General features: G+C 43.8%; 1 protein-coding gene across 16 annotated transcripts in view; it reads left to right on the forward strand.

The window, feature by feature from the left end:
- SUSD1 (sushi domain containing 1) overlaps positions 1 to 27,326 on the forward strand; it is a 286,887-nt gene that overhangs the window by 199,896 nt on the left and 59,665 nt on the right. Inside the window, exon 16 of one of the 16 annotated variants that reach the window (XM_053204791.1) lies at positions 4,355 to 6,987. The exons of the other annotated variants lie outside the window; for them this stretch is intronic. Coding sequence (XP_053060766.1) covers positions 4,355 to 4,368 — 14 coding nt within the window. The 3' untranslated portion in view covers positions 4,369 to 6,987. Of the gene's footprint in view, positions 1 to 4,354; positions 6,988 to 27,326 lie in introns of those variants that run through there. 16 annotated transcript variants of the gene reach the window in all.

Here is a 27,326-nt window from a genome sequence, read left to right on the forward strand (position 1 = left end):
GATGTCTTAGATTTGATTCAAAAAGCTCAAAATGTGCTACCCTGTGAACTTCAGTCTGGGTACCACTATGTTAGAAAAGATCTGATGTCCCATGTATATTTTAAGGCCTCAGCAGGAATAGTATTTACTCTAATACTGTGTCCCTGCTTTCTCCTTCTGATGAAGAACACTGGGCTTTTCCTTTGGTGAGGGGCAAACCTCCTTTGGCTATTTGCTATCAACAGCTCTTGGAGGTTTGGGCAGTTAACTTTGCAGGTGGCATAGTAGAAAAAGGAAGAGAAGATTCTCAAGAAGGTTTGTTTATAAACTTCAAAGCCCATCCTTTTGTCAGTCTTAACTTTTAAAGGCTTTATCCCACATAACCTCAGTGGAAATTATAAATTAAGTCCCTTCTAATACAGTAGAGATGGAACTTAAAGATTTGGTTTCCTTTTAAAAATTCTTTTAGCTTGTGGACTGCGCTTTTTGAGCTCTGACTTCATGCCTGCTTGGGTTTGGTATTCATAAATGTTTTCTGTGTTTTCCCAGAACTCCTGCCATGGGAATATTAGGCTGAAAGAGGTCTTGCATGGTTCCGGGCAATGTAGGCAGCAAAAGTGAAAGGGAAACTAAAGGGAGAATGATGCCCACGAGACTGTCATGGGCCCATCCTCAAATGACTGGGACCACATGGTTTCCCACATGAGGGTCAGTAGGAAACATCTCATGAGACCCTTCGTATTCCTCCCACTGCTGAGTCACATTGGAGCTGAGCCTGTAGGACCAAGTCTTGGTAGAGTAAGGTGCGGAGGCTAAGATTGCCCCTCAGGTGAGGACTGGGGTCCCTGACTGGCAGTTGGACATCTCTTCCAGCTGCTGAGCTCTCTGGTGGTCCCTTGGTGTGTCTGGGAGCTGGCTTCTAGCCTGGGGTGGCAGGCTGAGACGGTAGGCTCGCCTCTCTCTTCACAGGGAGGTTTAGCAGCCAGGAGAAATGAAGCAGACAGGTTCTTCGGAGAGTATGTCCCTGAGTTCTTTCTAGAACTGAGTCCATGGTCAAAAATCATTCCTTTCCTGTGCCTGGCTGAAGAACCATAACCACACAGCAAGTAGAGAGCCAGTCTATCCCCAGCCTAAAACTGCAGCTTAACATGGGGACTATCTTTATGCTGGATAAGGCCATTGAATATGCATCGTGCTGCTCCAGAACCAGAGGAACCTTTGAGCAGTGGACTGCCTGGTCGAAGAAGTACCATCCTTGCCTTACCTGCTAGGAGTGAAATGAAGAGGGGCTCACACTATCCATCTTTAAACCTGTAGCATGTCTGCTAGAAAAGGAATTTCTGTGAGAGGGGCAGAGGTGTGCTGAGGGTTTTAATGGAGTGGGTGGGTACTGTATTTCATTTTGAGAGTCGGTGTGGTACAAAGCTTAAATCACCAACTTTGGAACCAGACTTCCTGGGCTGGTTTTGTTCCTTAAACTAGCTGTGTGATCTTGGGCTAGAGTTACTTAATCTCTCTGTGCCCATCTCCTTATCTGTAAAATGGTGATAACAATAATAATGCCTCTCTCAGTGGATTGATGTGAATATTAAATTACTAATATAAGTAGAATACATTGAACAGTGCCTACAGTGTTTGCAATAGCTCAGTGCCCTCAGCTGTAGCATCACAGCCACTAGAGGGAGCTGTTAGCCTTAGGGGCAAGATCATTCCCCTAAGGGGAACAGGATTTCCGGACTGAGGAACTCAGCTATGAAATAGCCCCTGTTCTCTCCCTCATTTGAGTAAGAAGAATTTGTAATTGTTGAAGAATCAACAGACCATGCACAGGAAAAGGGCAGGGTGAGGCCAGGCTGCAGATAGACGAAGCAAGCCAGAATCATCATGTCAAGCCTGAGCTGGGGCCTGGAATAAACGTGGACCACCCTGGGGCAACAAGGGTAACTGTTGAACTTTGGCTTTTGAGGGAGTAGCACCCATTTATTCCCACCTATGCTTCCTGAAGCAGCCAGAGAAAAGGAGTCAGTCGGAAGGACCTGTGGCTTCAGTGTGAGGAAAGAGAGAATCACAAATGAGTCCCTCCTGAGGAAGCTTGGAAAGCCAAGAAGACCCAAGAGTCCATGGAGTGGGGGTGGGGGGTAAAGTGGAGAACTGAAGCCAGATGCAAAGCCAAGGTCTGAAGGGGAGATCAGAGGCAACGCGGGAGCAATTGGATTGAGGATTATTTGGGAAGTACACAGCAGAAAGGAACAGTTTGCCAGAGGCCTGCTTCCAGAGCCCCAGGACAGGGGGAGTGCTCTTAGGGCCACCAAGCCTGTTGGGAATCTGTCCTGGTCATGCCTCCTCCCCCTGCTGTGTAACCCATGATGCAGGCCTGCAGCTTTGCGAGCCCACACTGATGGTCTTTCTCTCTCTCTGGGGGAAAGCATTCTGCAGCCCAGTGTGTCTAGACCAGTGCTCTCTTCTTACCACTTCATTTGCTCTACCCCTTGCAGTAATCAAACTGGTTCGCACCTGGTGGCTTTGAGATATCTCCCTGTTTCCACAGCCATGGCTCCCCTCTCAGTGGATTTCCTTGATGGGCGTCTTTTGGACCAACTTGCCCCCTCCCTGCTTCCTCTTACCGACAACCTCAGCATTTTTGCAGCATCCTCTGTGCGTATGTGTGGGTGTGCAATAGGGAGATGCTGAAATGAGAGAGAGCGTTCGGATTGTGACCGAGGTGAAATATTTGGCTCACCAAGTGTGTGAAGGCCCTGAGCAAATTGATCTTATTTATAGAAACAAAGAAATGTGACATTTCTCACATCTGCGTGTCATGCAGTAAAACTCACATCAGCTACCCCAGCTTCCAAAAACTGTCTGTGTTCAGAACGGGGCTCTTTGTGGTCGAATTTGCAAGGCCCTGCTAGAGGACTCCGGCTGCCCCAGAATAGCTCCCCAGCCACCTCCTGGTGTCTGCCATTTTAGTCATTAACATTATTCCTGTATTAGAGGTATTTCTGTAAGAAGAGGAAAACTTTACCACCCGTTGCTTAACCGGCACAGCAGCCTGCAGAGAGCTGGGCCAAGGGCAGCCCTACCTGGGGGGGCTTGGCTCTTTGTGGTTTCTCCTGGTGAAACAGCCACTCCAGGGGCCAGTTTTCCCATGTGTTTTCTTCTTGGCTCAACCGCCACTCAAGGCACATGGCACGGCGGTGAGTGGCCTCCTTCCTGGGGCCCCTGCCTCCTCTGCTGGCCCAGAGTCTTCTGTTAATCACAGAAGCCACTCTGACCATGGTTGACCCACAGCGGCACAGATGACATAAGCACCGTGGGTCCCACGTCCCACGGCCATCCTTGCTTCCTGGCCCTCCCCTCCACATCAGAAAGTGGGGCACACTTCCCAAGTTTCTTCTTCATTTTGTCTTGGATGAAGTACCCCCTTTGCAGGAAGTGGGATTGTGAGTCCACTACTGGAAGCTTCCTTCTGTATCCACATGCTCAGGCCAGAAATCTCAATGTCATTACAGATTCCTTTCTTTCTCTCACCCTCCCCATCCAGTCCCTCAGCAAGGCCCATGAGTTCTGTCTTCCTAAGGCATCTCCAGCTGCACTGGACATATTTCACTTTTGTAATGAGGAAAAATAAACATGTGCGTGTGCGCAGGGAGAGATTTGCTGGCAGTTTTTCTATTCGAAAAGGCCAGACAAGGTAGGGAGTGGAGGTTAAGGGTGAGACGGGGTGGGAACAAGAGTTTAGGTCTCAGGGTTTGAACAAAGGATGAAAAAAGATAAGTTTTAAAATATATTTCCCCCTCTTCCTCTGTCACAAGAAAGCTTCTGAGAATTAGCACATGTAGTCCCAGTGGGAACATACTTCCTGGTTTTAGATACAGTTAAATCAGATTTCCTTCAGGCCCATAAGTGGGAGGGTGGAGTTGGGCCAGGTGGTGTTAATCTCAGGTAACGTAGTGGTTTCCCTGGAGACAGAGTGGCTCAGGTAGTGATGAACACAGGCCGGCCAGGGGCAGGAGACTGATGGATGGCGAGGACTTGTTCCTTGGGCCTGCAGCTCAAGGGTTGGTCTCCTTCACGACAGGGACTCTTTTGGACAAGGCCCAGGAGGGGGCCTTTCCAGAGGAAGAAGGGGTGGGCAGGGAACACAGAGGTGAAGGGGAGGAGTTTGTTAGCTCCACACGACCCTGAGCCCCTGGGAGCTGGTCTGGCTCAGTTGAGAATCCATTGAGAGGGGCTTTCTTTCTGACTTGAAGGCTGGGGTGATTCTGAGGGCATGAAGAGGTGTCAGATTTTAGCTGGCATAAACATATTCCCTACCATCTGGGAACTGGGGAATGTTCCTTAGTTCCTCACAGATGTTTCTCTCCATCCCTAGAGGTTGCTTACTAACAGCCCCCAAAGGAAACCCTTGTACGAACCTCCTCCCTTGACTTCTCAGCCCTATCAGAGAATATGGAAATGGTGGCAAGACATAAGACTTTGGAGTCTCGCTTCCTGGGTTCAGATTTCCAGCACTACAGCTCACCAGGTGGTGAGTTTGGGCAAATTATCTCATCTCTCTAAGCCTGTTTTTTCACTTGAAGAATGGAGGAAATAATATCACATGCCTTATAGAGTTGTTATGAGCATCAAATGAGATAATTAAAGTGGGATAATGCCTGGGCAAACAAAATAAATGCTTAATAAATTTTAGCTATAATTATTACCTCCACAAGGAGGTGGGTATGGCAGAACATGTGTTGCTCTGGATCCTGAGTAACAAATGAGAGGGAAGAGTTCTTTTTTTTTTTTTTTTTTTTTTTTTTAATTTTAAGTAGGGTCCATGCCCAACATGGGGCTTGAACTCATGACTCAGAGGTCCAGAGTTGCATGGTCCACTGACTGAGCCACCCAGGTGCCCCATGAAGAAAGAGATCTAAGGTAGTGCAGTGGTGCATATGATGGTAAAGGACCTTCCCTGGGGTCCCCCAATTCTAACCTCATCATGGCGGTAGGGAATGGTGCCCCAGGATGAGGCAGGGATACAGAAGGAGTAGGATCCCAGAGGCCTAAAAGTGTTTAGACTCTGCCCCCCCCCCCCCCCCAGCCTTCTGGGCACCCCAGGTTTGCTGTGCACCAGAAATAGAAAAACTCAAATTTCCAGAGAAATCGTGGTGAAAGAAAATCAGCCTCCGGGAGTTTGATAGAGGCTGGCTAAAATTAACTTTTGCCCAAAGAGTGAAGACACATGGTCAGAAGAAAGAGAAGTAGTAATCTGCTGTCCAGTGCTTGGGGCCTGGTTCTTTCTTCTTGGTTCCCACTGCTCCAAAGGGTTCATGACTCATCTCTGGGGACAAATGGACAGGTGGGGGCGGGGGAGGAAAAAGTGAAGGATCCACATCTGGGCTTACAATGCTGGGACCGTTCTGAGGGAAGGGAAGTGGTTTCATGGGTTTGGGGTTTGGTAACCCCGAGCTGCTTTGGCTCTCCGCCCAGCATAGGAAACAGGCAGCAAAAGAAACAGAACAGAGAAGCAGAATGGGGTGGGTGGTGGTGCTGTTGGTTTTATATCAGCAACACGAAAAAGAAGCTGCATTTATGAGGTGACTGCCTTTTGATAACTGGGTGAGGGCCTTGCCTCTAAGGTCAGTACCAAATCAGGGGTAGGGTTTGCAGAGCAGAAATTTTACCAGTGGTGCCCACAGGAGGAAAATCCAAGCAGGCCTCTCTCCTACTCAGCCTTTGGGGGCTTCTCAATCCCCAGCTGGCTCCCCAAGCTCCCTGGTCCTTCCTATGCTGCAGGCACTCTCCTCTCTCTCTCCCCCTTCCCTCCCAGCTTCTTCAGAGGTCACCACCACTGACCCCATGCCTTGCTCAGGGCTTGACTGCAGTGTAGAAGGAACATTCCCTGCTTCTTCCCCTAGAAGGCCCTCACATAGACTATCTTCCCTTTAATGATTTTATCCTGACTCATGGAAGAGAAATAAGTGGCATCGTGAAATCAGCACATCTAGGAGAATTACAAGTTTTTACTGTTTTTACCACACAGGTCTCTCATCCATATTCACTCCTTCATTCATTTGTCCATTAATTCATTTATCCATTCTGCAAGCATTGACTGAGCACCTGCTATGTACCAGGGACAGGTCTAGCATTGGGGATACAGTAGTGGACATGTCAGGCACAGACATGTCCCTGCTGTCCTGGAGGTCCTCGTTCCCCTGAGAGTCACAGGAGCCTATGCGTTTGTGTCCTCTGATATCTAGATTTCATTAAGGAGCTCACCGGGAGGCACTGCCTTAAAAAGCCTGCATTTTAGGCCAGAGGCAGGACCAGACACCCTGAGCTGTTGACCCGGAGCAGCTAGAAGCAGGGCAACCAGGGATGAATCTGCTAGTCCTCGTGGAGGAAAGCCAGAAGTCAGGGCCACATGGTTAGTGCCATGGGTAGGTCTAAGGGGTGGGTGCGGGGCTGCAAAGTGAGTCCAGGGATTTGGAAGAGATCAGGAGACAGAAAGCAGTGGAGGTGGCTGTTAAAAGGCAAGGGTATTAGGAGCCCATCGTGCTGGGAGCTGGCTGAGCAGCAGGAAAGCAGGGGTTTAATCATGGTAACGACCTTAGCAATCATAATACTTGCCATCAAGTGTGTATGGAGTGCTTACTGTGTCTGCACCAGCCACCAGGCTAAGCAGTTTACATATACAGTCTCATGTGAAGAGGTAAGGGACTGGGCAGGACATCTGCTCTCAAGCATAGAAAGGAATTCACCAAACCTTCCCTTCCTAGACCCTAGCCAAAAATTAAGACCAAGCTGAGCACCAACTCTCCACCACCCAGCACTCCCCACTTCAAGCTCTTACTATTATCTATATTTTGCAGTGGATATTAAGATAAAATAAAGGCAGGGATGCCTGGGTGGCTCAGTTGGTTAAGCGTATGACTTCGGCTCAGGTCATGATCTCACAGTTCATGGGTTCGAGACCTGTGTTGGGCTCTGTTTTGACAGCTTAGAGCCTGGAGTCTGCCTCAGATCCTGTGTCTCCCTCTCTCTCTGCCCACCCCCACCCCCCCCCACCCCCCCGCTTGCATTCTCTCTCTCTCTCTCTCTCAGAAATAAATAAACATTAAAAAATAACATAAACTAAAGGCAGAATAACAGTCCCCTTACCCCCAGGGGGACAGTTAGCATTACGAAGCCTTTGTAAGTCCCAGGAATGATTCTTTTTGGGCATCACCTTTTATTTTTTTGGAGAGAGAGAGTGAGCATGAGCGGGGGAGAGGGGCAGAGGGAGAGGGAGAGAGAATCTCAAACAGACTTCACGCTCAGAGAGAGTCCTACGTGGGGCCTGATCCTACGACCCTGGGGTCATGACCTGAGCTGAAATCAAGAGTTGGATGCTTAACCAACTGAGCCACCCAGGTGCCCCTGGGCATCAGTTTTTAAAGGGGCACGGATTCAAGTCTCAGGGGCCAGGCAAGAAATGTAATGGAGTGTAGGTGAAGAAGACCCTAGTCTTCAGAGCAAGAGAAAACCCATGGGACTGAGGCCATTTGGAAGGTTCTTGCCCTCCAAAACATGAAACCCAATGGCCAGATCTTCTGGGGTGTTTTTTTGTTTTTTGTTTTTTGTTTTTAATAGAAGACAGAAATCCAGATTATAATATGAAAACTCTGAATTGTTCAATGTTGACAATACCTCTCTGGAACTTCTATTATAGAAATCAAATGAAACACATCTGAAAGCTGTCCCTTTGCCACTCTGCCTTGCAACATCTCAGCGATATCAAAACTGAATCAGAGTCCTTGGAACTCCTTCCCCAACCATGTTACATCCTTCCACAGAGATAGTAATACCTTTAGGATACCGTGTTTACCAAACTCTAAAGTGGTTTGAATTTGCATGAACTACTGACTTTGGGAGAGGTGGGAGGGGAGGGGTAAGAAAAGACACAGAGGGGCCCCTGGGTGGCTCAGTTGGTTAGGTGTCCAACTCTTGATTTTGGCTCGGGTCATGATCTCACAGTTCGTGGGATCGAGCCCCACACTGGGCTCTGCGCTGACAGTGCAGAGTCTGCTTGGGATTCTCTCTCTGTCCCTCCCCTGCTCGCTCTCTCTCTCTCTCTCTCTCTCTCTCTGTCTCAAAATAAATAAATAAACATTAAAGAAAAAGACACAGAAGTGGTGGGGAGGGAGAAGATGAAAGCATTAAGGGGAAGGCCACCACTGTGTTCTGAGCCTGACTATATTATTGATACCTTATCTCATTTAATCCTCCCAGTCTGTGGGGCAGATACTTTTCCTGTTTTCCAGAGGAGAAACCTTTCCTGAGGTCAAACTCCGAGCCAGAACTTTTGCTCTTTCCAGTATATTCTGTAGAATTGACTGGAGGGACATTTGGGCCAATGGCCTCAGGAGAGCTAACGCAGGCAAGCCATTGCTGTGTGTCTCACGGGACTCACTCAGTGTTGAGGTGCTAAAGCACACACCGAGCACAGCATCCAGGGCCGAAGGGATGGAAAGAACCTGGGGATTACCCACAATCCCTGCTGAAACCTTGCCCCGCACACAAGCATTCCTCACACGTATCTATCAGGCACTTGCTTTTTGCCCAGCACTGTTCTTGGAAGACTGAGACAATGTAGAAACAGCTGAGGAAGGACCTGATTTCTCCCTGCAGAGAGCTTTCATTCTAATAAAGGAGAACCAGGACCACCAGAGGACATTGCGTTGAAGATGCGAAAAGCAAACTGTTGCCAAGTGCGAGGTGAGGTGGTCAGGTTTGCCCTCCCATGAAGACAGAATTGGACAAACGTTACTCAGAGGCGGGGAGGCCCTGTGGGTAGGCCTGTTGACGTCTTCTCCGGGAAAGAGGCCTAGAAGAAGAAGCCATTGGCCTGAGCTGCTCATTCAGTCCCATTCAAAGCACATGTCTGGAATACTATTCAGTAAGTAAAAGGAACAAAATATATACATGCTACAACATGGATGAACCTCAAAAAAATTATGCTAACTGAAAGAAGCCAGCCACAAATGGTCACATATGGAATGATTCCATCCATGTAAAATGGCCAGAAGAGCCAATCCAGAGAGACAGAAAGTAGATTAGCGGTTGCCTTGGGTTGGGGGTAGAAATGGGGATTAACTGGGGGTGCCTCAGTCCGTTGGGCATCCGACTATTGATTTGGGCTCAGGTCACGATCTCGCGGTTCATGAGATCGAGCCCTGCATTGGGCTCTGCTAGCTTGGAGCCTACTTGGGATTCTCTTTCTCCCTCTCTCTCTCTCTGCCTCCCCCCCAAAATAAATAAATAAACATTTTTTTAAAAAGGGAATGAGGATTAACTGTAAATGGGGATGAGAGACTTTAGTGGGTGAGAGGAATGTTTAACACTGGGTTGTGGTTCTAGTTACACAACTTAGTAAAGTTACTAGTGAATTTTATGGTATCTAACCTTGTTTACACACACACACACACACACACACACACACACACACACACACACACAGGCCTTGAGGAAGCCAGAGCACAGCACCTTTTAATACAAGGCCAAAGAGGAAATTAGCTCAAGCACAGATAGGATCTGTTTCCCCAAGCTGCTACTTTCTCATCGAACCTGGTTGGACAGTTGGACAGTTCATAGCCTCAAAGGAAGATGGATTTGGGTACACTCTACATGATCACAGGTAGGACTTGTACAAAGGAGGCAGCCCCAGCCTCAGCCGGGCTGGTAAGAATAGCCCTCTCCATAAACATGTCCTACCAGAGCCTTTCCTGGACGTGCAAACCCACTGTTGGCTATGCTTTTAATCAAGAAAGAGTTGATATCTTACTGTTTTCACAACAATGGCTCAGTGGAGAAGCCAAGGGTGACTTTGGGAATAAAAGAGTTAAATCTTTCCTTGGAAGAGGGCAATAAGGAACCCAAAGCATGGGTGGTAGCAGTAGAGGCGATGAAATAGGACCTGGATGATTTTAGCCTCCATTCACTCACTAGCTGTGTAACCTTATGTCACATGAAGTGAATTTTCTCTTAACCCCTCAGAGTTCTGGGTTACTCCTCTGTACAACAGTGGTTGAAATCAAGCATGTAAAGCATTTAGCATAATGCCTCATAGACAAGTGCTCCATTCATGTACTTTATTCATTCAACTAATATTTTGGGGGCATGTACTATGTATCAGGCATTGAAGAGACATCAGCAAATGTGGAAACAAATATCATAATTTCATAGTGATGTTTTGGAAAAAGTAAAACAGTAATGGAATAGCGTGATGGAGATAGGGTGGGTGATTTTGTAGCAAAGTCAGAGAAGAGAGGGCCTTTCTGAGAAGATGACACTAGAGCAAAATCCTAAATAATGAGAAGAAGCCAACTATGCAAGGATTTGGGAGGAACATTCCAGACAGAGAACAGCAAGTACAAAGCCCTAAAATGAGAATGAGTTTGGTTGGAGCCACAGCTAGGGTAAGATGAACACAATGTTCACTCTCAGGGTCGAGCAAGTATAGGATCAGAGCCCACGGTTATTTATTTTAATTTTTTTGATATTTATTCATTTTTGGGAGAGACAGAGACAGAGTGTGAGTTGGGGAGGGGCAGAGAGCGAGGGAAACAGAATCTGAAGCAGGCTTCAGGCTCTGAGCTGTCAGCACAGAGCCCAACGCAGGGCTCGAACTCATGGACCCAAGATCATGACCTGAGCCGAAGTTGGACACGTAACTGACTTAGCCATCCATGCACCCCAAAACCCTTTGTTATTTAAAATATTTTGGTTTTGTTTTGGTTGTTTTATTGAAGTATAACACAGTGTTATATTAGTTTCAGGTGTATGATATAGTGATTCAGCCATTCTCTACATTACCCAATGCTCATCATGATAAGTGTATCTTCCCTCTAGTAACAGTTCTCTGTATTTAAGAGTCTGGTTTTTTTCTTCATCTCTTTTCTCTTTATTTATTTGCTTAGTTTCTTAAATTCCACCTATGAGTGAAATCATATGGTATTTATCTTTCTCTAAAAGTTTGCCCTTTTGTTCATCATGGACTTTTTTGCATCAATGCAGTTACACGTTTATTGTGACGACTATGTTTTGGGACACCCCTTAAATTTTGCACCAAAGCGAGTGCCTCGCTTACCTCCCCGTAGTCCTGGCCCTGTGGGCAGAAAAGAAATGGAATAAAATGGTAGCTGCTGTTGACTTTCCTGTTGGGGATACTTTCTGTAAAAGTTGGGACTGGCCTCTGAGCTGCTGATTCTGTGATTCCATGATTTGAGCACAAGGTCAGGATTACTGCAAAAACAATCTAATGATAAATATTTCTCAATTTTCCTTTTTTTTTTTTTTTTTTGGAAAATTAAAACCCAGTTTATACTCAGAGGTGTTTGCCAGATTATGCTGAGACTCCTTGAGATCCCAAGTCTACCAGTGTCCCCTCTCCCTCCTCCTCTGGGGCCATGTGTGTTAAGGGGATGCACCAGAGTCTCCCCCAAATCACTCCAGGTTGGAGGAGAATTCTGGGACTGCAGGCTGTGGGGCCCTTCCAGTCAGTTCCTCCGAGGCCTGGCACCATACTGATATTCCTATTCTTCTCCGGCCCCTGCGTGCCCTCCCTATTCTGGACCGTTCCTTCGAGATTAAGAAAATGTGTATAAATGGCAAAGCCCTAACAAAGTCTCATCTGCTAGCTCTTGCAAGGCCTCAGTCCTCTCTGATCCCTTGGAAGAAAACCCTTCCGCTCTCTGTTCTGCCAACCCCTGCCCCTCCTCAGGAGGACCAGCCTGGGGTGTTCGTGAACTCATGGCCCCCACAGGTAGCTTTGCTTTTTCACGTTTACAGAGGCTTCTGTGAGAGATTTAGGCCACATCTTGTTTTTGCCTCTGACCCCATTTATTTTCCCTTTCATAGGGATTGGAGAGAAGCAGTTTACTTCCTTCCTGGTTTGTAGCAATTTTTAGGGCTCCTAGCAGCCTTTATGCAAATAGGTGTCCAGTGGCCTAGTGAGACGTCTTATCCTGTTTCCTTCCTTCCTTTCTTTCATTCAACAGATACATTTTTTGATTGCCTGTGTGCATGTCCCTGTGCTGGGGACACAAGAATAAATCAGACAGATATGGCCCCTCTCATACTCAGCTCTCTGTCTAGTTGGGGAGACAGAAGAAGCAATTGCAATCTGGTTGCCATGATGAAGAAGGTATTGGGTACGGTAAATGTTCACAGATGGGAGGGGAAAGAAATCTAGTCCCCCAGTCTTTTAAAATATGGCAATGAAGTTCAGAGAAGGGAAAAGTAGCGTCCTCAGTCACATGATCTAAAAGCTCTGGGCTTCTTCTCATTTCCTGACTCATGCCCTTTCTACTTCTTAATAAATATCTCTCTTGAGGCCCAGAAAATCTCTAAAGGCAGGTGTGTGACACAAAAGCAAAGGGATTTGCTGGAAAGCGTTGGGCTGTGGGCAGTCTGAGGAAGCACTCTGGCTAACACGGAAGGTGAGGACACTGCCCCTGGGGTGACCTGGCTGCAGGGGGGAGCCTCCACCTGGCTGGGACCTTGAGGAGCCTTCTTAATTTTTCTTTGTGTGTTTCCTGTGCCAACTCTCCTTTTACGTGTAGTGCTTAGTCTGCACAGTATTGGTTTTCTAGCAGTTCCTCCAATTTCATGTGGAGACCAGAAGTCTGTGATGGGCACTGAAAGCAAACAGTGTGTCCACATAGAGCAGTCAAAGAATTCCTTAAAGCCATCAATCAGGGGCACCTGGGTGGCTCAGTCGGTTAAGCTGCCAACTTCGGCTCAGGCAATGATCTCACGGTTAGTGAGTTCGAGCCCCGAGTTGGGCTCTGTGCTGACAGCTCAGAGCCTGGAGCCCGCTTCTGATTCTGCACGCGCGCGCGCATGTGTGTGTGTGTGTGTGTCTGCCCCGCCCCTGCTCGCTCTCTCTATCGAAAAAATGAATAAACATTAAAAAAATAAAAAAAAAATAAAGCAACCATCCATCAAACCATTCCCATTTGCGACTCGCCCTCCCCTCCCAAGGGCACTTTTCATGGGTTTCCAGAAAGACTGGAGATGGTTTGTGATTTCTGTCTCAGTGACACATTTCTGTGGGTTTAATACAGACCTGCACCACCGGCACTGTGGATACGTGGATACGCAACTGAGTGAATCTAGCAGCTGCTCCTGCTCAATCTTATCTTTAGTGGTCTACTCTTAAGCTGCTTCTCTCCCCACAAAGCAGTTGTTAACAGGTCTTTCAGCAGGAGCTCAGGCAGTTAGGCCTAGAAAAAGATCCCGACTAGGAAAAGATAAAGGGTTTTCTTCTCCCCGACCCAGAAGATGGTCAGGCCTGACGAGGGAAAGAGGCCAAGAAATGTCCTCTCCACAGGCAAGGTTACTTAAAGTTTCCCAGAACCTTTCTGGCCTAGAATAATCTTCTTCCTTCCTTAAATTGTTTAGTTCTTGGTGAAAGCTGAGAGCAGGTGGCTGGCTGCTTGGAAACCAGGAAGAAGATCTGGAAATAAAGGCAGAACTTTTTGACTTTAGAAAGACTTTTGGTTTCCTCACTATCTCAGGCTCTGTGGGATGGTCTGGTGATTTCTTGGTGCTGCTCTTAACTGACTCAGTCCTGTAATTAAATGGGACGTCTGGCAATTAAGTGGGACCACTTCCTTTGCTGGGTTTGGGGGTACCATCCAAATAGACGTAGAAGGTCAGAGTTCAGGTGCGCTGTACAGATTCTTCTGTGACACCAGGGAAAAGTAAAAATTCCATTCTGTTATGATAGCTGAAGCAATTAACATTCCCCAGGGAAAAATCTAAATGCAAAGTGTACCTGCCAACTAGGATCCCCTAAGGGGAGGAATGCAGGAATAGCGAGCGAAATCTCTTAATAAACAACTGATGTGAAATTTGTTCCTAGGAAATTAACCTTTAATATATCATTTTGATAAAATAATGCCCTGTAAAGCAGGAGTTATTTATCCTGACTGCACACTAGAATCATCTGGGGGAAGTCTTTGAAAAATGCTGATGTCTGGGCCCCATTCCAGAGATGATGACTTAAATGGACAGGGCAGGGCCCTGGACAGCAGGAGGTTTTGTTTTGTTTTTTAAGTTTATTCATTTTTGAGAGAAAGAGACAGAGCATGAGCAGGAGAGGGGCAGACACAGAATCCGAAGCAGGCTTCAGGCTCTGAGCTGTCAGCACAGAGTCCGATGCAGGGCTCCAACTCACAAACTGCGAGATCCTGACCTAAGCTGAAGTTAGACGCCTAACCGACTGAGCCACCCAGGCACCCCTGGACAGCAGGAGTTTTAAAGGCTCTCCACCCGAATCTGCTATGCAGCCAGGGCTGACAACACTGTCCGAAGTGGACTTTATCCATCTGATTCCCAGCCCAGGTGGATAACCTAATTGAGAAAAAGCACCATGCGTGGCACTAAATTAAACGAGCTCACTAGATGAAATAGCCTATACTTTCCCCACTGATTCTACATCCTTATTATCTATTAATATTATCCCAGTATAATTGGGACTTCTCTGAAGTCTCCAATCTAGTTCATTGATCTACCTCTTTCTGCATCAGTATCACATGGTTACAATTACAGTAGAGTTATTCCTAATTTAGCAACTTTCCTTGATTACAAAAGTAACAGAGGTGAAATGTTCTCCAGAAATAGCCATTTTTTAACAAATAAAGTAACTAATACTTAGTGAGCAGTTGCTGTTGGTCAACTGCTCTTCCACGTAGCGACTGGTTTCATCTTTACAGCCCTGAATTAGGTACCATTATTTCCCCATTTTATGACAAAGGAAACTGAGTCATGGAGAGATTAAATATCTTGCCAGAGGTTACCCAGTTCATAAATGGGAGAGCTGGGATCCAACCATGCAATATGATTACAAAACTCTTACCAGACTATTCAATCTGTGTCTTTCTCTGTATCTCTGTTTGTTTCTATATCTATATAATATATAATTTTATTATGTACTTATATTAAAATTAAATAAGTTTATATATAATATAAATTTATATAAATATATCATATATCATATGATGTGTATGTATAATGTATACTTTTATTTTTAAATATTTGTTTTTTAATATGAAATTTATTTAATATGAAATTTAATATGAAATTGGTTTCCATTAATGTATATTTAAAAAAATTTTTTTAACATTTTTATTTATTTTTGAGACAGAGAGAGACAGAGCATGAATGGGGGAGGGTCAGAGAGAGAGGGAGACACAGAATCCGAAACAGGCTCCAGGCTCTGAGCGGTCAGCACAGAGCCCCACACGGGGCTCCAACTCACGGACCGCGAGATCCGTGACCTGAGCCGAAGTCGGACGCTTAACCGACTGAGCCACCCAGGCGCCCCTATTAATGTATATTTTTAAAGGAAATTTTTACATACTATTTTTGGAGTTAAATCCCCCCCCCCCCCCCCCACCAATCTAAACAGTGTATCTTGGGCAGTTAGTATATAGAGACCTATTTCTGATCTCATTGGTGAGGGGCATGTTAGTAATCACATGCTTTGGCTCCTAGAGTGAGATTAACTGGATTCAAGTACCAACTCCATCACTTCCTAGCTCTGTGATCTTGGGAGTATTAACCCTCCCTAAATCAGATTCTTCAATGAAAAAAATAGATACGGGGGTGCCTGGGTGGCTCAGTTAAGTGTCTGACTTCAGCTCAGGTCATGATCTCATGGTTTGTGGGCTCTGTGCTGACAGCTCAGGCTGGAGCCTGCTTCAGATTCTTTGTCTCCCTGTCTCTCTGGCCCTCCCGTGCTCATGATCTGTCCCTCTCTCTCTTTCAAAAATAAAATAAACATTAAAAAAATTAAGATAGATAGGTAGATAGATAGATAGATAGATAGATAGATAGATATGTGGCAAAAACCACTGCTTAAGTGGGACTCCTGCATGCCCTGTAAATGTATCTGGGCAGTTAGTAGTTCAGAGGAAATTGGATTTGATAACACCCAGAAGCTCATAGACCATGAGACTTCTCTCAGACCTCTGCATTTGGGAACAAGAAAGGGGAATTACTTTGTCGACTTCTTTGAAAACATTTTACAAAATATAGAATTTATACCTTGTAAATCACAACATAAAATAAGTACAGGGTATGTGTCCACATTTTACTAGATTTTAGCCCTACTATTTTTAAGACAGAAGAAAGCATTGCCCGTGAAAAAAAATAAAAATAAAAGGAAATAAATAAAATGATGATGCTATTACATCTCATAATCTAATATTTAAATATTAAGTGTTTACAGCACATTTAGAAGTTGGGTAACCTTGAGCAAGATTCTTAGTTTTCCCATGCCTCAATTTCCTTTTGTATAAAATGGGGATAATAATGGTACCGAGCTCATGCAGTTGTTGTAAAGATGGAATGAGAGAGTGCTTGGCACTGGTAGGTACTTACTAAATATTAGTTCTAAGAATTAAAGGAGATGAATCTGGGTTAGCCAGGGTCTAGTACTTGGAAAGAAAAGAAGAGAAAAGAAAAGATAGGTATTCTATGTTGATATTAGAGTCTCATTCTTATTTAGCCAACTGTCCTAGAATTTCATCTGTTTCATGCAGATTTTTAAACTTTTAGATTGGCTTTAATTTTTCTGGCTCTATAAATTTCCTCTATCATTATTAATTTTATAAGTCAGTATCCTGTCTCTTTCTCAGCGAGACTTCCTGTTTTTGAGAATCACCGCTATAGTAAGGCTCTTCCTTCAGATATGCTGAGAAAAAAATATGTTGCTAAGTCCTGCTTTTAAAATGTTCAATCATGTATTTATTAAATCTTCTATGCTGGTAGTTAATTGTTAAAATCGGTGTGATCTAACAGTTTCTGAGTAAGTGTCAAACTTCTTCCAAAAGTGGTGGTTTTATCTGTTTCTTCCCTAGTTTTGTCAGTTATGGCTTTATATATTTTAAGGCTAAGTAGTCAGATATATACATGCTCATAATCATTATGTTTTTTGGGGGTCTACTATACTTGTACAACTATATGACATCATTATTTTTCCCATAGGCTTTTTTTTTTTTGGAGGGGAGGGGAATGAAGAGTTTGAAATCTATTTTACCTAAAATTAAGCTGCCACTCCAGCTTCTTTTAGCTCTTATTATCTGATGTGTTTCTCCTTGTTACCTTATCATATGCCTTTTATTTTATCTTATTTATCTTTTTAAGTTTATTTACTTATTTTGAGAGAGAGAGAGAGAGAGAGAGAGAGAGAGAGCGAGCAAGCGGGAGAGGGCCAGAAAGAGAATCCCAAGCAGACTTTCGAACCCATGAACTGTGAGATCATGACCTGAGCTGAAACCAAGAGTCAGATGCTTAACCGACTGAGCCACCCAGGCTCCCTGCCTTTTATTTGATTTTTAAGTAGGCCCCCAACACGGGGCTTGAACTCACAACCCTGAAATTTAGAGTCGTATGCTCTTCCAACTGAGCCAGCCAGGTTGCCCCTACATTATGCCTTTTAAAATTCTCCATGTCTTCTCCCCAAGTATCTTAGCACAATTTCATATCCCTGTGACCCAACCCTTTTCTCCCAGTACGTTGGTATTCTCTAGTTTTAATTACGCATTGTCACACATTTTGTTTTTTAATTTTTGCCATTATTTATTTAGGTGGCAGTGAAATTAAAGTTACTTACTTACTTTATTTCTCACATGACATTGCTTCTTCCTCATAACATCTATTATTCTTTCTAATACCCTCCTGTGTTTCTGAGCACATCTATAATCTTAACTTGATATTTATTTTGGTGGTCCTTTAACTCTGCTTCCTCTGGTGTTGGCTCTTTTATAGTGTTTGTGTTCCTCAGATGTCTCATTGTTTTCTTCTTGTGAGCTCATATTCCCTTGTGCCTGATGGCCACTGTCTTTGGGGAGAGATGAAAACGTGAGCACTGTCATCTTCTCCAGATGAGTGGGATGGGGGAGCCCCTGGTGGGCTTAACCACTCCACATTAGTGCACCCCCAAGGACCCCAGGCAATCCCACTCTTTAGGCAATCTCTAAACCACTTTATCCAGGCACAGATCTTTTGCAGGGTGGTATCCTAGTTTGTAATTTCTTAGTCACAGATGGCGGGAGAAGCAAGGTAATGATCAGGGGCCAGTCATGGCCTCATCTTGTCATTATCAGAAGATGCTGTGGAGAACAGAAGTGCCCTCTCCGATCAACCTTCTGTGGGTATTGCCATCCTCCACCCAAGGAAGGCAATATGGGGGAGAGGAAATGGCAGGGGGAGAGTGTGTTCCTTCAGCCATTCCCTCACTCTATGGCTCCTAACACTATAATGGGAAGCCCCAGGGTGCAGACACAAGAGCCCTAACTCTGGAGCCAGGCTGCCTGGGTTTAAATCCTGGCTCAGCCCTTACTGGCTATGTGATATTAGGCATACTACTTAGCTTCACCCTGCCTCAGTCTGCTTATCTGTAAAATGGGGATAACAATCCCCACCTCACAGAACTGTTCAGGGGATTAAATCAGATAATATATATATCCAAGACTTAGAAGAGTGGCAAATAATAAACACTGTGTATTACTTTTATTACTATTAGGCTTCCAAAGTCTATTTCCCCCCCTCACCAAGACCCAAGCACTTTGTGTCTCTTCCAGAGTTTCTTGCAGTCTTATGTTAGGTTCTGGAATTTATTGACATCTCTCCCACATTTCTGTTTGCACCTTCAGGGGAGAGAACTAGCAGCCCTTGCTCAGCTTGTTATCTTGATCAGAATCTGAATCTCTAATTATCCATGAATAACTTCTTTTGAAAGATAAGGATATTATACATGTATCTGACCTCCCTCCCTACCACACTGGCTAGTCCAGGTTCCTGTTTATCATCATAAAGATATTTTTATATCATGTAGCTTTTTTCAACAAAAATTTTGTTTTGTTAAATCAACTCTATTGAAGTATATTTGCATACAATTAAAATGCACGCATTTGCAGTTATAGTTTAATGAGATTGGTAAATTGTACATACATGTCACCACCACCACAGAAAGTACAAGAACATTTCTCTCAACCCAAATAGTTCATTTCTGCTTTCCCGGTCAATCCCCGCTCACCATGGAGAGCCCCAGGCACCACTGATCTGCTTTCTTTCTCTCTATATTAGATTTGTCTTTTCCAGAGTGCCATATGCATATGTATGAGGTCTTTTGTGTCTGGCGCTTTTAGTGGACCATATGTTTTTGAGATCCGTTCCTTTTGTTTCCTGTGTCAATAGTTTGTTCCCTTTTCATACTGAGGAGTATACCATTATATGGCTCTGTCACAATTTATTTATCCGTTTACTTTTGAAAAATTTTTTTAATGTTTATTTTTGAGAGAGAGAGAGAGACGGAGACAGAGAGACAGTATGAACAGTGGAGGGGCAGAGCGAGAGGGAGCAGGCTCCAGGCTCTGAGCTGTCAGCACATAGCCCATGCAGGGCTCGAATTCACAAGCCAAAAGATCATGACCTGAGCCAAAGTCGGACACTCAACAACTGAGCCACCAGGCATCCCTCACTTTTTTTTTTTTTTGAGAGAGAGAGAAAGAATGAGCATGTGCGTGCGAGTTGGGGAGGTAGAGAATAGATATTAAGCAGGCTCCGTGTCAAGCCCCATGCAGGGCTTGATCTCATGAACTGTGAGATCATGACCTGAGCAAAAATCAGGAGTTGGATGCTTGAATGACTGAGTCACCCAGATACCCCTATCCATTCACTTTGGGTGGATATTTGGGTTGTTTCCAATTTGGGACCAGTATGAATAAAGCTGTTATGAACATTTGTGCACAAGTAATTGTGTGGACATACTTTTCTTCGGGTAAATAACCAGTCATGAAATTGCTACATCATACTGCAAGCATATATTTAACTTTATATGGAACCACCAAACTGTTTTCCAAATTGGTGTAGCTTTTTATATTCCCGGACTTCTGTATTCTCTCCAAGCTGCTGCTATTATTGTCCATTCTGTTGATTTCAGCCATTCTAGTAGGTATGTGCTGGTATGTTATTACAATTTTAACTTGTATTTCCCTAACAACTAATCATGTTGAACATCTTTCCATGCACCTAATTGCCAATCACATATGTCCTTTTGCAAGGTGTTTGTTAAAGCTTTTTGCATATTTTAAAAATTGAGTTGCTTGTCTCATCACTACTGAGCTATAAACATTCTTTATATATTTTGGGTATATGTGCTTTGGCAAATAGACATACTGTGAATTTTGTCTCCCAGACCATTGCTTTCTTAATAGCATCTTTTGAAGAGTAGAGTTTTAAATCTTGGTGAAGTCCAATTTATCTCTCTCTCTCTCTCTCTCTCTCTCTCTCTCTCTGTTTTTTATGGTCCATGCTTTTTGTGTTTCATCTAAGAAATCTTTGTCTAGGGGACACCTGGCTGGCTCAGTTGATGGAGAATGTGACTCTTGATCTTGGCATTCTGAGTTCGAGCTCCACATTGGGCGTAGAGATTATTTAAAAATAAAATCTTAAAAAAAAGAATCTTTGTCTAGGCAAAGATTGAAAAAAATTTCTATGTTTTCTTTTAGAAGATTTATAGTTTTGGCTTTTGCATTTAAGTAAATGATCTATTTTGGTCCATTTTGTGTTAATTTTTGTGTATCGTGAGTCATTAAGTGTTGATATATATATAGTGTGAGGTAAGGTATTTCAATAGCACAATTTATTGAAAAAGACTATTCTTTCCTTATTTGCTTTACCTTGGCACCTTTATCAAAAATTAATTGACTATATTAATTGACTCCTCTACTTCTGGACTCTCTCTTACATTCCATTAGTTTATTTATTGTTTGTTGGTTGGTAATCTTCTGGGAAATGGCATTTCCTTTCAGAAGTTGTTAAAAATCCCATATCTGTGAGTATAACTTCACTGATCTTGTCCTTCTGGCTGGGGTAACAGTGGAGTGAATCTCCATACTTCTGTTTACTTTGGGGAAAGGCAGCTATTTTGGTGCACATCTGGCTAGGGAGATGCTAGCTAGGGCTAAGGCTAGGGCTAGGGCTAGGTTTTGCTGGTTGGAGAGTCTCCCCGACACCCCACCCGTTCTCCTGTGCTGCATCTTCCCTACAGACCTAACCGGTCCTGAAGTGGAAGCAATGTTAAGTCAACAAGAGGAGCTACTTACCTAGTGTTCTCTGTAAGCTTCTTAATACTTTACAGAGGAATGTGTCCCAAATGTACACAACCCACTCCAACTCTCTGTTGGGTAGTAATGGTGGGGCTCTCAGAAGTTTGTCCCCTACCCATCCCAGCAAGGCTCACCAGTTTGAATGTTAACACTTTGAATTCCAGCACCACTTTTCAATTTGGTATGAATTGAATCACAGCCAGCCAATTTTCCTAATATGTATGAGATTGGGGCCCCACTCTATTGGGGGATATTTCTATTTATTTTAATGAGCATAGGCTGGAAGGGAATTTTTAAATTTGCACTGAAGTGACCATTTTCCCAGAAGTGTTTATCTGATATATTTTCAACAAGTTACTTCTTTTTTTAAAAAAACGTTTATTTTTAAGGGAGAGAAAGAGAGATTTAATTCACAAACTACGAGATCATGACCTGAGCTGAAGTCGGACGCTTAACCAACTGAGCCACCCAGGGTCTCTCAACAAGTTATGTCTTAACTTTCTTGTGCAGTTTATTTTATTTTATTATTTTCACATTTATTTATTTTTGAAAGACAGAGAGACAGAGCGTGAGCAGGGGAGGGGCAGAGAGAGACGGAGACACAGAATCTGAAGCAGGCTCCAGACTCCAAGCTGTCAGCACAGAGCCCGAGGGGCTAGAACTCACAAACTGTGAGATCGTGACCTGAGCCAAAGTCAGACGCTTAACCGACTGAGCCACCCAGGTGCCCCTTGTGCAGTTTATTTTTAATGTGAGCTTAGGTCAGCTGAGAGCATCACTTGAATGTGATTTGGGCTTTTTTTTTTTTCTGTTGGCATGATTTCTTTAATCCTTTCCAATTATGTTTGCAGATTCCTGGTGAGTTTATTGACCCCCAATCATTTTCAGTTTTGAGTTCAAGTTCTAGCTTCCTCTTGGCTTCATTTACATCCCACCTGCTGAAGCCAGTCTCTCTTCTCTACTCCATAACTTGGCTCCTTTCTGTGATGCTTTGCCCCACAACTGCCCCCGCCTCCCAAAACTCCCCACAGTCATTTGTTTTTTGTGTATGGTGGACTTGTTGAAGACTTGAGGTGAAGGGAGAGGCGAGGGCGGGGCACTCCTCTTCTTACTCCTGAAGATTCTGCCTCCTTTCCTCTTAGAGTCCTTGCAGCTCAATTCCCCTTATTCTACTAGGCATGATAATGACAGTAGTATTAATAGTCATAATACTAGGGGTGCCTGCGTGGCTCAGTCAGTTAAGCGTCTGACTCTTGTTTTCGGCTCAGGTCATGATGTCATGGTTCGTGGGTTCGAGCCTCGTGTCAGGCAGAGCCTACTTGGGATTCTCTCTCTCTGCCCGTCTCCTCATCACTCTCTTTCTCTCTCTCAAAATAAATAACTTTAAAAATATTCATAATAGTAAATGTCACAGGATTTACTGTGTGCCAGGCACTTCTAAAGTGCTGTACATATACCACTAATCATGTAATCTTCACCACAACCGTGTGAAGAAGCTATTATGATTAACCACATTTTACAAAGAGAAAAATGTAATTCTGTCTAATCTGCTCTGCTCAGAAATGGACCATTAGAAAAACTAACAGAGGTTTTGAAATTCTGTTTATCTCCCTCTCCCCACTTGTTTCTGGGAGGTAAATTGAGCAATATGGCAATGCATTTCCCCAAAGGTAGGAGTGATGCCAGTTCTTTTGAGAGGCAAACACAGATATAGCCAGTGAAGTTTTGGGTAACTACAGAGCTGGGATCACCCTGCTTGCAAGATTTAATATAATCGAAAGTCCCCATTTTAGAACTTGTAGAAATCAAGGATCTTCCCCAAGGTTTCGCAACAGTTTGAGGAACCTACTTGCTCATGGTTACCTCTGCTCTGGTTCATGTTTCTGCTGAATAAGTTTAGATTATGGACCATCCATGACAACTCATGGAACTAGATATGAACACAGCTGCTGTCCTCTACTCCCTTCCCCCCTTAAACACAGGCTTTTCATTTGAGGAGCAGATGATGCTAAGAACCTGGAGAGATGGGGGAGTTTACATCAAAGCTATCGTAACAACTCAACTTTAAATATTGGGTGTCCTCTTAAAAGCCCATTTAGCTCTCCCACCCCTGGGGATTTTACTGTATCACTGGCTTCTGTTTTTTCTCTTGTTCTTCCTTGTTTCTGTCTTCTCTTCATAGGAGTCTAAAATCATTCCTTTTGTTCTCATAAAGCATTTGAACTCCCTCTTTACACTTCATGATTAGGCTTTGCGACCCGAGAACCAACTTGATGTATCTAAGTGGACCATGAAATGTTTTTTTAAACAAAGAGTGCTCCCTCCCTAAGATAAATCTTGGGGTCACTTGTTTTGGTCATCAAACAAAAGTCTATATAAGACTTTGCCCTGTCTGCTATAGTAAAATGAAGATTTGATAACTTCAGACAAATTTCTCACTCTTGAGTCACGGCATGGGTCCTTTTGCCCTGCTCTTGTGGCCCTACCCACAGGCAGTAGAGGCTGTCCCTAAGTTTTCTTGTTTAGGGCATATCTGTTATGCTCTAATCAGGTCAGCATTTTGATTAGACCTTGTACATGGGGTATAAGTGGGAGGTGAGAGCAGTGGGAACTTTTGTTTATGCAACTTTCAATTTCCTGTATTATAAAGCTAAAATTTTATATATATTATGTCTAAGAACAGACTATAATGCAACATAATCTGTTTGTGAATATTTGTGTTCTGAAAATAGATACAACTGGAAGAGCTATTTTAGTGAGATGGAAAGAAAAGCCTAGAAAAGTTCTGTGTCTGTACACTATTCAGTATATCATATCCACTATGTGTATAAACACTGTCCGGCAAGTTATATAGGTAGGAAAGATTTGGGGAATTTAAAAAATTATATTGGAAAAGTTGGCTAGCCATTTGGAAACAATATAATAAATATACTTCCATAAATGGATAAATATTTATATATGTCTTGAAGTAAGAAAATCTTTCCTAAGGATGACATTAAAGGCTAAAATAGGGGCATCTGGGTGGCTCAGTCAGTTAAGCATCTGACTTTGGCTCAGGTCATGGGTTTGAGCCCTGCATCCGGTTCTATGCTGACAGCTCAGAGCCTGGAGCCTGCTTCGGATTCTGTGTCTCCCTCTGTCTTTCTGCCCCTTCCCTGCTCATGCTTTGTCTCTCAAAGATAAATAAACATTAAAAAAAAAGACACTAAGATAGAGTTGACTGCTACATCAAATCAGTGCTCAGGGGACTTAAGGGGCCTGCAAGGGAATGAACTTCACCTCAGGTTGGGAACACTCTACAAAATGAAGGCAGCCCACAGGATGGGCCCTGACAAGGTCAAGTTCCAGAGAAAGAAAGTTGAGACAAAATTCATAAATGCCAACTGCTCAAGACCCCTGTGCACATGTGTGCGTGTACACACACACACACACACACACACACACACACACACACAGACTCAATGAAAGGCTGAACATAGGGCATCAATGTACATTTTTAAGTACCAGGGGCAGAATATAAAGGGACCCTAAAGACACAAGGAGGGAAGCAAAAGAGAAACCACTCACACTACTGAGAGTCAAACAGGAGACTTGGAGAACACATCCTAGGAGGCAGCAGGAACTTTCAGGTAACACATGCCTTGCACTTTCCACAGAAGAGAAAGAGCGAGATAAAAGATGTAGTCATAAATCAACTGAATGAGATAAAGCAAGGAAGCCAGAAGAGCTAAGAAAAGAAAGCAAGGACATAATATCATTTTTCAATGAACACCCATCATAGAAACAGCAAACAGAGCATAATTTATGCAATAACCAACTTAATGTGGGATATGAAGAAAAAGCATAAGAAAATCACGTGAACTTCAGATGAAAACACAAAGTAATAAAAGCAATTAGAAGGAGAAGGAAGAGAGGCAGTGAAGAGCCAGTGTATCTTTGATGCTATTGGTTGTGGACCCAAATGGCCATTCCCAACCCCTTCTCTCTCGCCATATATAGGAGATGAGACAGCTAAATACTCAATCTCTCAGCCTCCTCAGAAAGATACACAATCTTCTGACTTGAAAATGTGTTGAAACTACCTTACGTGAAAAAAGCAAGTTGCATAACTCTGCTGAAAAAGAACTATTATAAGAATTATTACATGTGTGTGTTGCGGGCTGAATTTGTACATCATCCCGATTCCTATGTTAAAGCCTTAATGCCCAGTATTTCAGGATGTGACTGTTTTTGGAGAAAAGATCTTTAAAGAGGTAATTAAGGTTTAAATGAGGTCTTTATGGTGGACTTTAATCCAATATGACTAGTGTCTTTATAAGAAAAGGAAATTAGGACACAGACACACACAAGTAAGACCATGTGAAGACAGAGGTAGAAGACCGCCATCCTCAAGCCAAGGAGAGAGGCCTCAGGAGAAACTAACACTGCTGACCCCTTGAGCTCAGACTTCCAGCTTCCAGAACTGTGAGAAAATGAATTGCTGTTATTTAAGTCACCTAGTCTGTGGTGCTTTGTTATGGCTGCCCCAGGAAACAAATACAGTGTGCACCTGCCATAAGATCAAACCGGAAAAAAATCTATCAAATTCTTGCTGAGGTAATTTCTGAAGAGATGGTTCTATAAGGGATTTTATTTTTATTTATTTAGTTTTTTAATGTTTGTTTATGTTTTTGAGACAGAGAGAGACAGAGCATGAACGGGGGAGGGTCAGAGAGAGAGGGAGACACAGAATCCGAAGCAGGCTCCAGGCCCTGAGCAGTCAGCCCAGAGCCCGACGCGGGGCTCGAACTCACGGACCATGAGATCATGACCTGAGCCGAAGTCGGACACTTAACTGACTGAGCCACCCAGGTGCCCCTCTATAAAGGATTTTAATTGTACATTTTACTTTGTACACTTTTATTTGAACATATGACACTGAACACAATTTCTTAAGGGAAATAAGGAATTTTTAAAAATTAGGCAGGATAAAAGAAAGAAAAAAAAAGCTAAAATGCATAGGAACCATTACATATCTGTGTGTGTCCACAAACTCTCCTCCGAGCTGTCAATAATGCAACTCACACAAGTACAGAGTATTGGTTACAGTTCACCACGTCCATGAGATAAAAAGTTCAGGTCAGTGGTTACGAGGTCCTCACCTAGTGTCGATAGTGTTATCAGTCAAGAATTGACTCATGTTCCTCACAAAGGTAACATTACAAGCATTCTTATAATTCAAACTATGACTTGCTCCATTTTGTCTACCAGCCCTAAGCACCCCAGGAAGTGTAAGCAAAGGCAATTTTATGGGGCCAGGATCAAATCCTACTCTTCTATTTGTCACACATCTTCCCGGGCCTGCTTCACTTGTTTACACACCTGTCTGTTCTCTGTGGTATTTAAATTTGCAACCCTGTGTAAACAGCAGGAATAGAGGTGGGACTTAGGGAGTTAGGCCCTCTTCTTCCTTCCCTCCCTGACCCGTGTTTGAGCAAAACCAACAGAGTGATGCCTATGACCAGCTGTGGAAAACTCAGTACCAACTACCTAATAGTTTGGTCTGGGCACAAGAATTGGGGGTAGGAGATGTGTTTTCCAGGCTGTGGAGAAAGTGTGCTGTGCTTTTTCTCCCCTAACATGTCCTGAACACTTATTCTGTGAGTCAGTTATGTTAAGTACGTGTCATTTATTATTTCATTTAAGCATTACAACAACCTTCTGAGGTAGATTCTATTACAGTCTCCATTTTTATAAATGGGGCAGCTGAACCTGAAAGAGGTTAAGCTGGTCAAATCTCAGCTAGTAGAGGAGGAGGCAGGATTTGACTGTGTGTTTTTTGACTCTAAGGCTGATGTTCTCTTAACCACTTTACCTTGTATAAGAAGGCCATAGGGTACCTGGGTGGCTCAGTCGGTTAAGCATCCACCTCCTGATTTCAGCTCGGGTCATGCTCTCACGGTTTGTGGGTTCGAGCTCCACACTGGGCTTTCTGCTGTCAGTGCAGGACTGCTTTGGATCCTCTGTCCCCCTTTCTCTCTGCCCTTCCCCTACTCACATGTGCCCTCTCTCTCTCTCAAAAACAAATAAAACATTTTTTAATGTTTAATGCTCCACAAATAAAACATTTTTAAAAATTACTGAATACCAATATTCTTTTAGTGAATGGCTATTATACATTTTAAAAAGTATGTGGTGGGGCACCTGGGTGGTTCAGTCAGT

The sequence above is a fragment of the Acinonyx jubatus genome, chromosome D4 (genome assembly GCF_027475565.1).
Source record: "Acinonyx jubatus isolate Ajub_Pintada_27869175 chromosome D4, VMU_Ajub_asm_v1.0, whole genome shotgun sequence".
NCBI lineage: Eukaryota > Metazoa > Chordata > Mammalia > Carnivora > Felidae > Acinonyx > Acinonyx jubatus.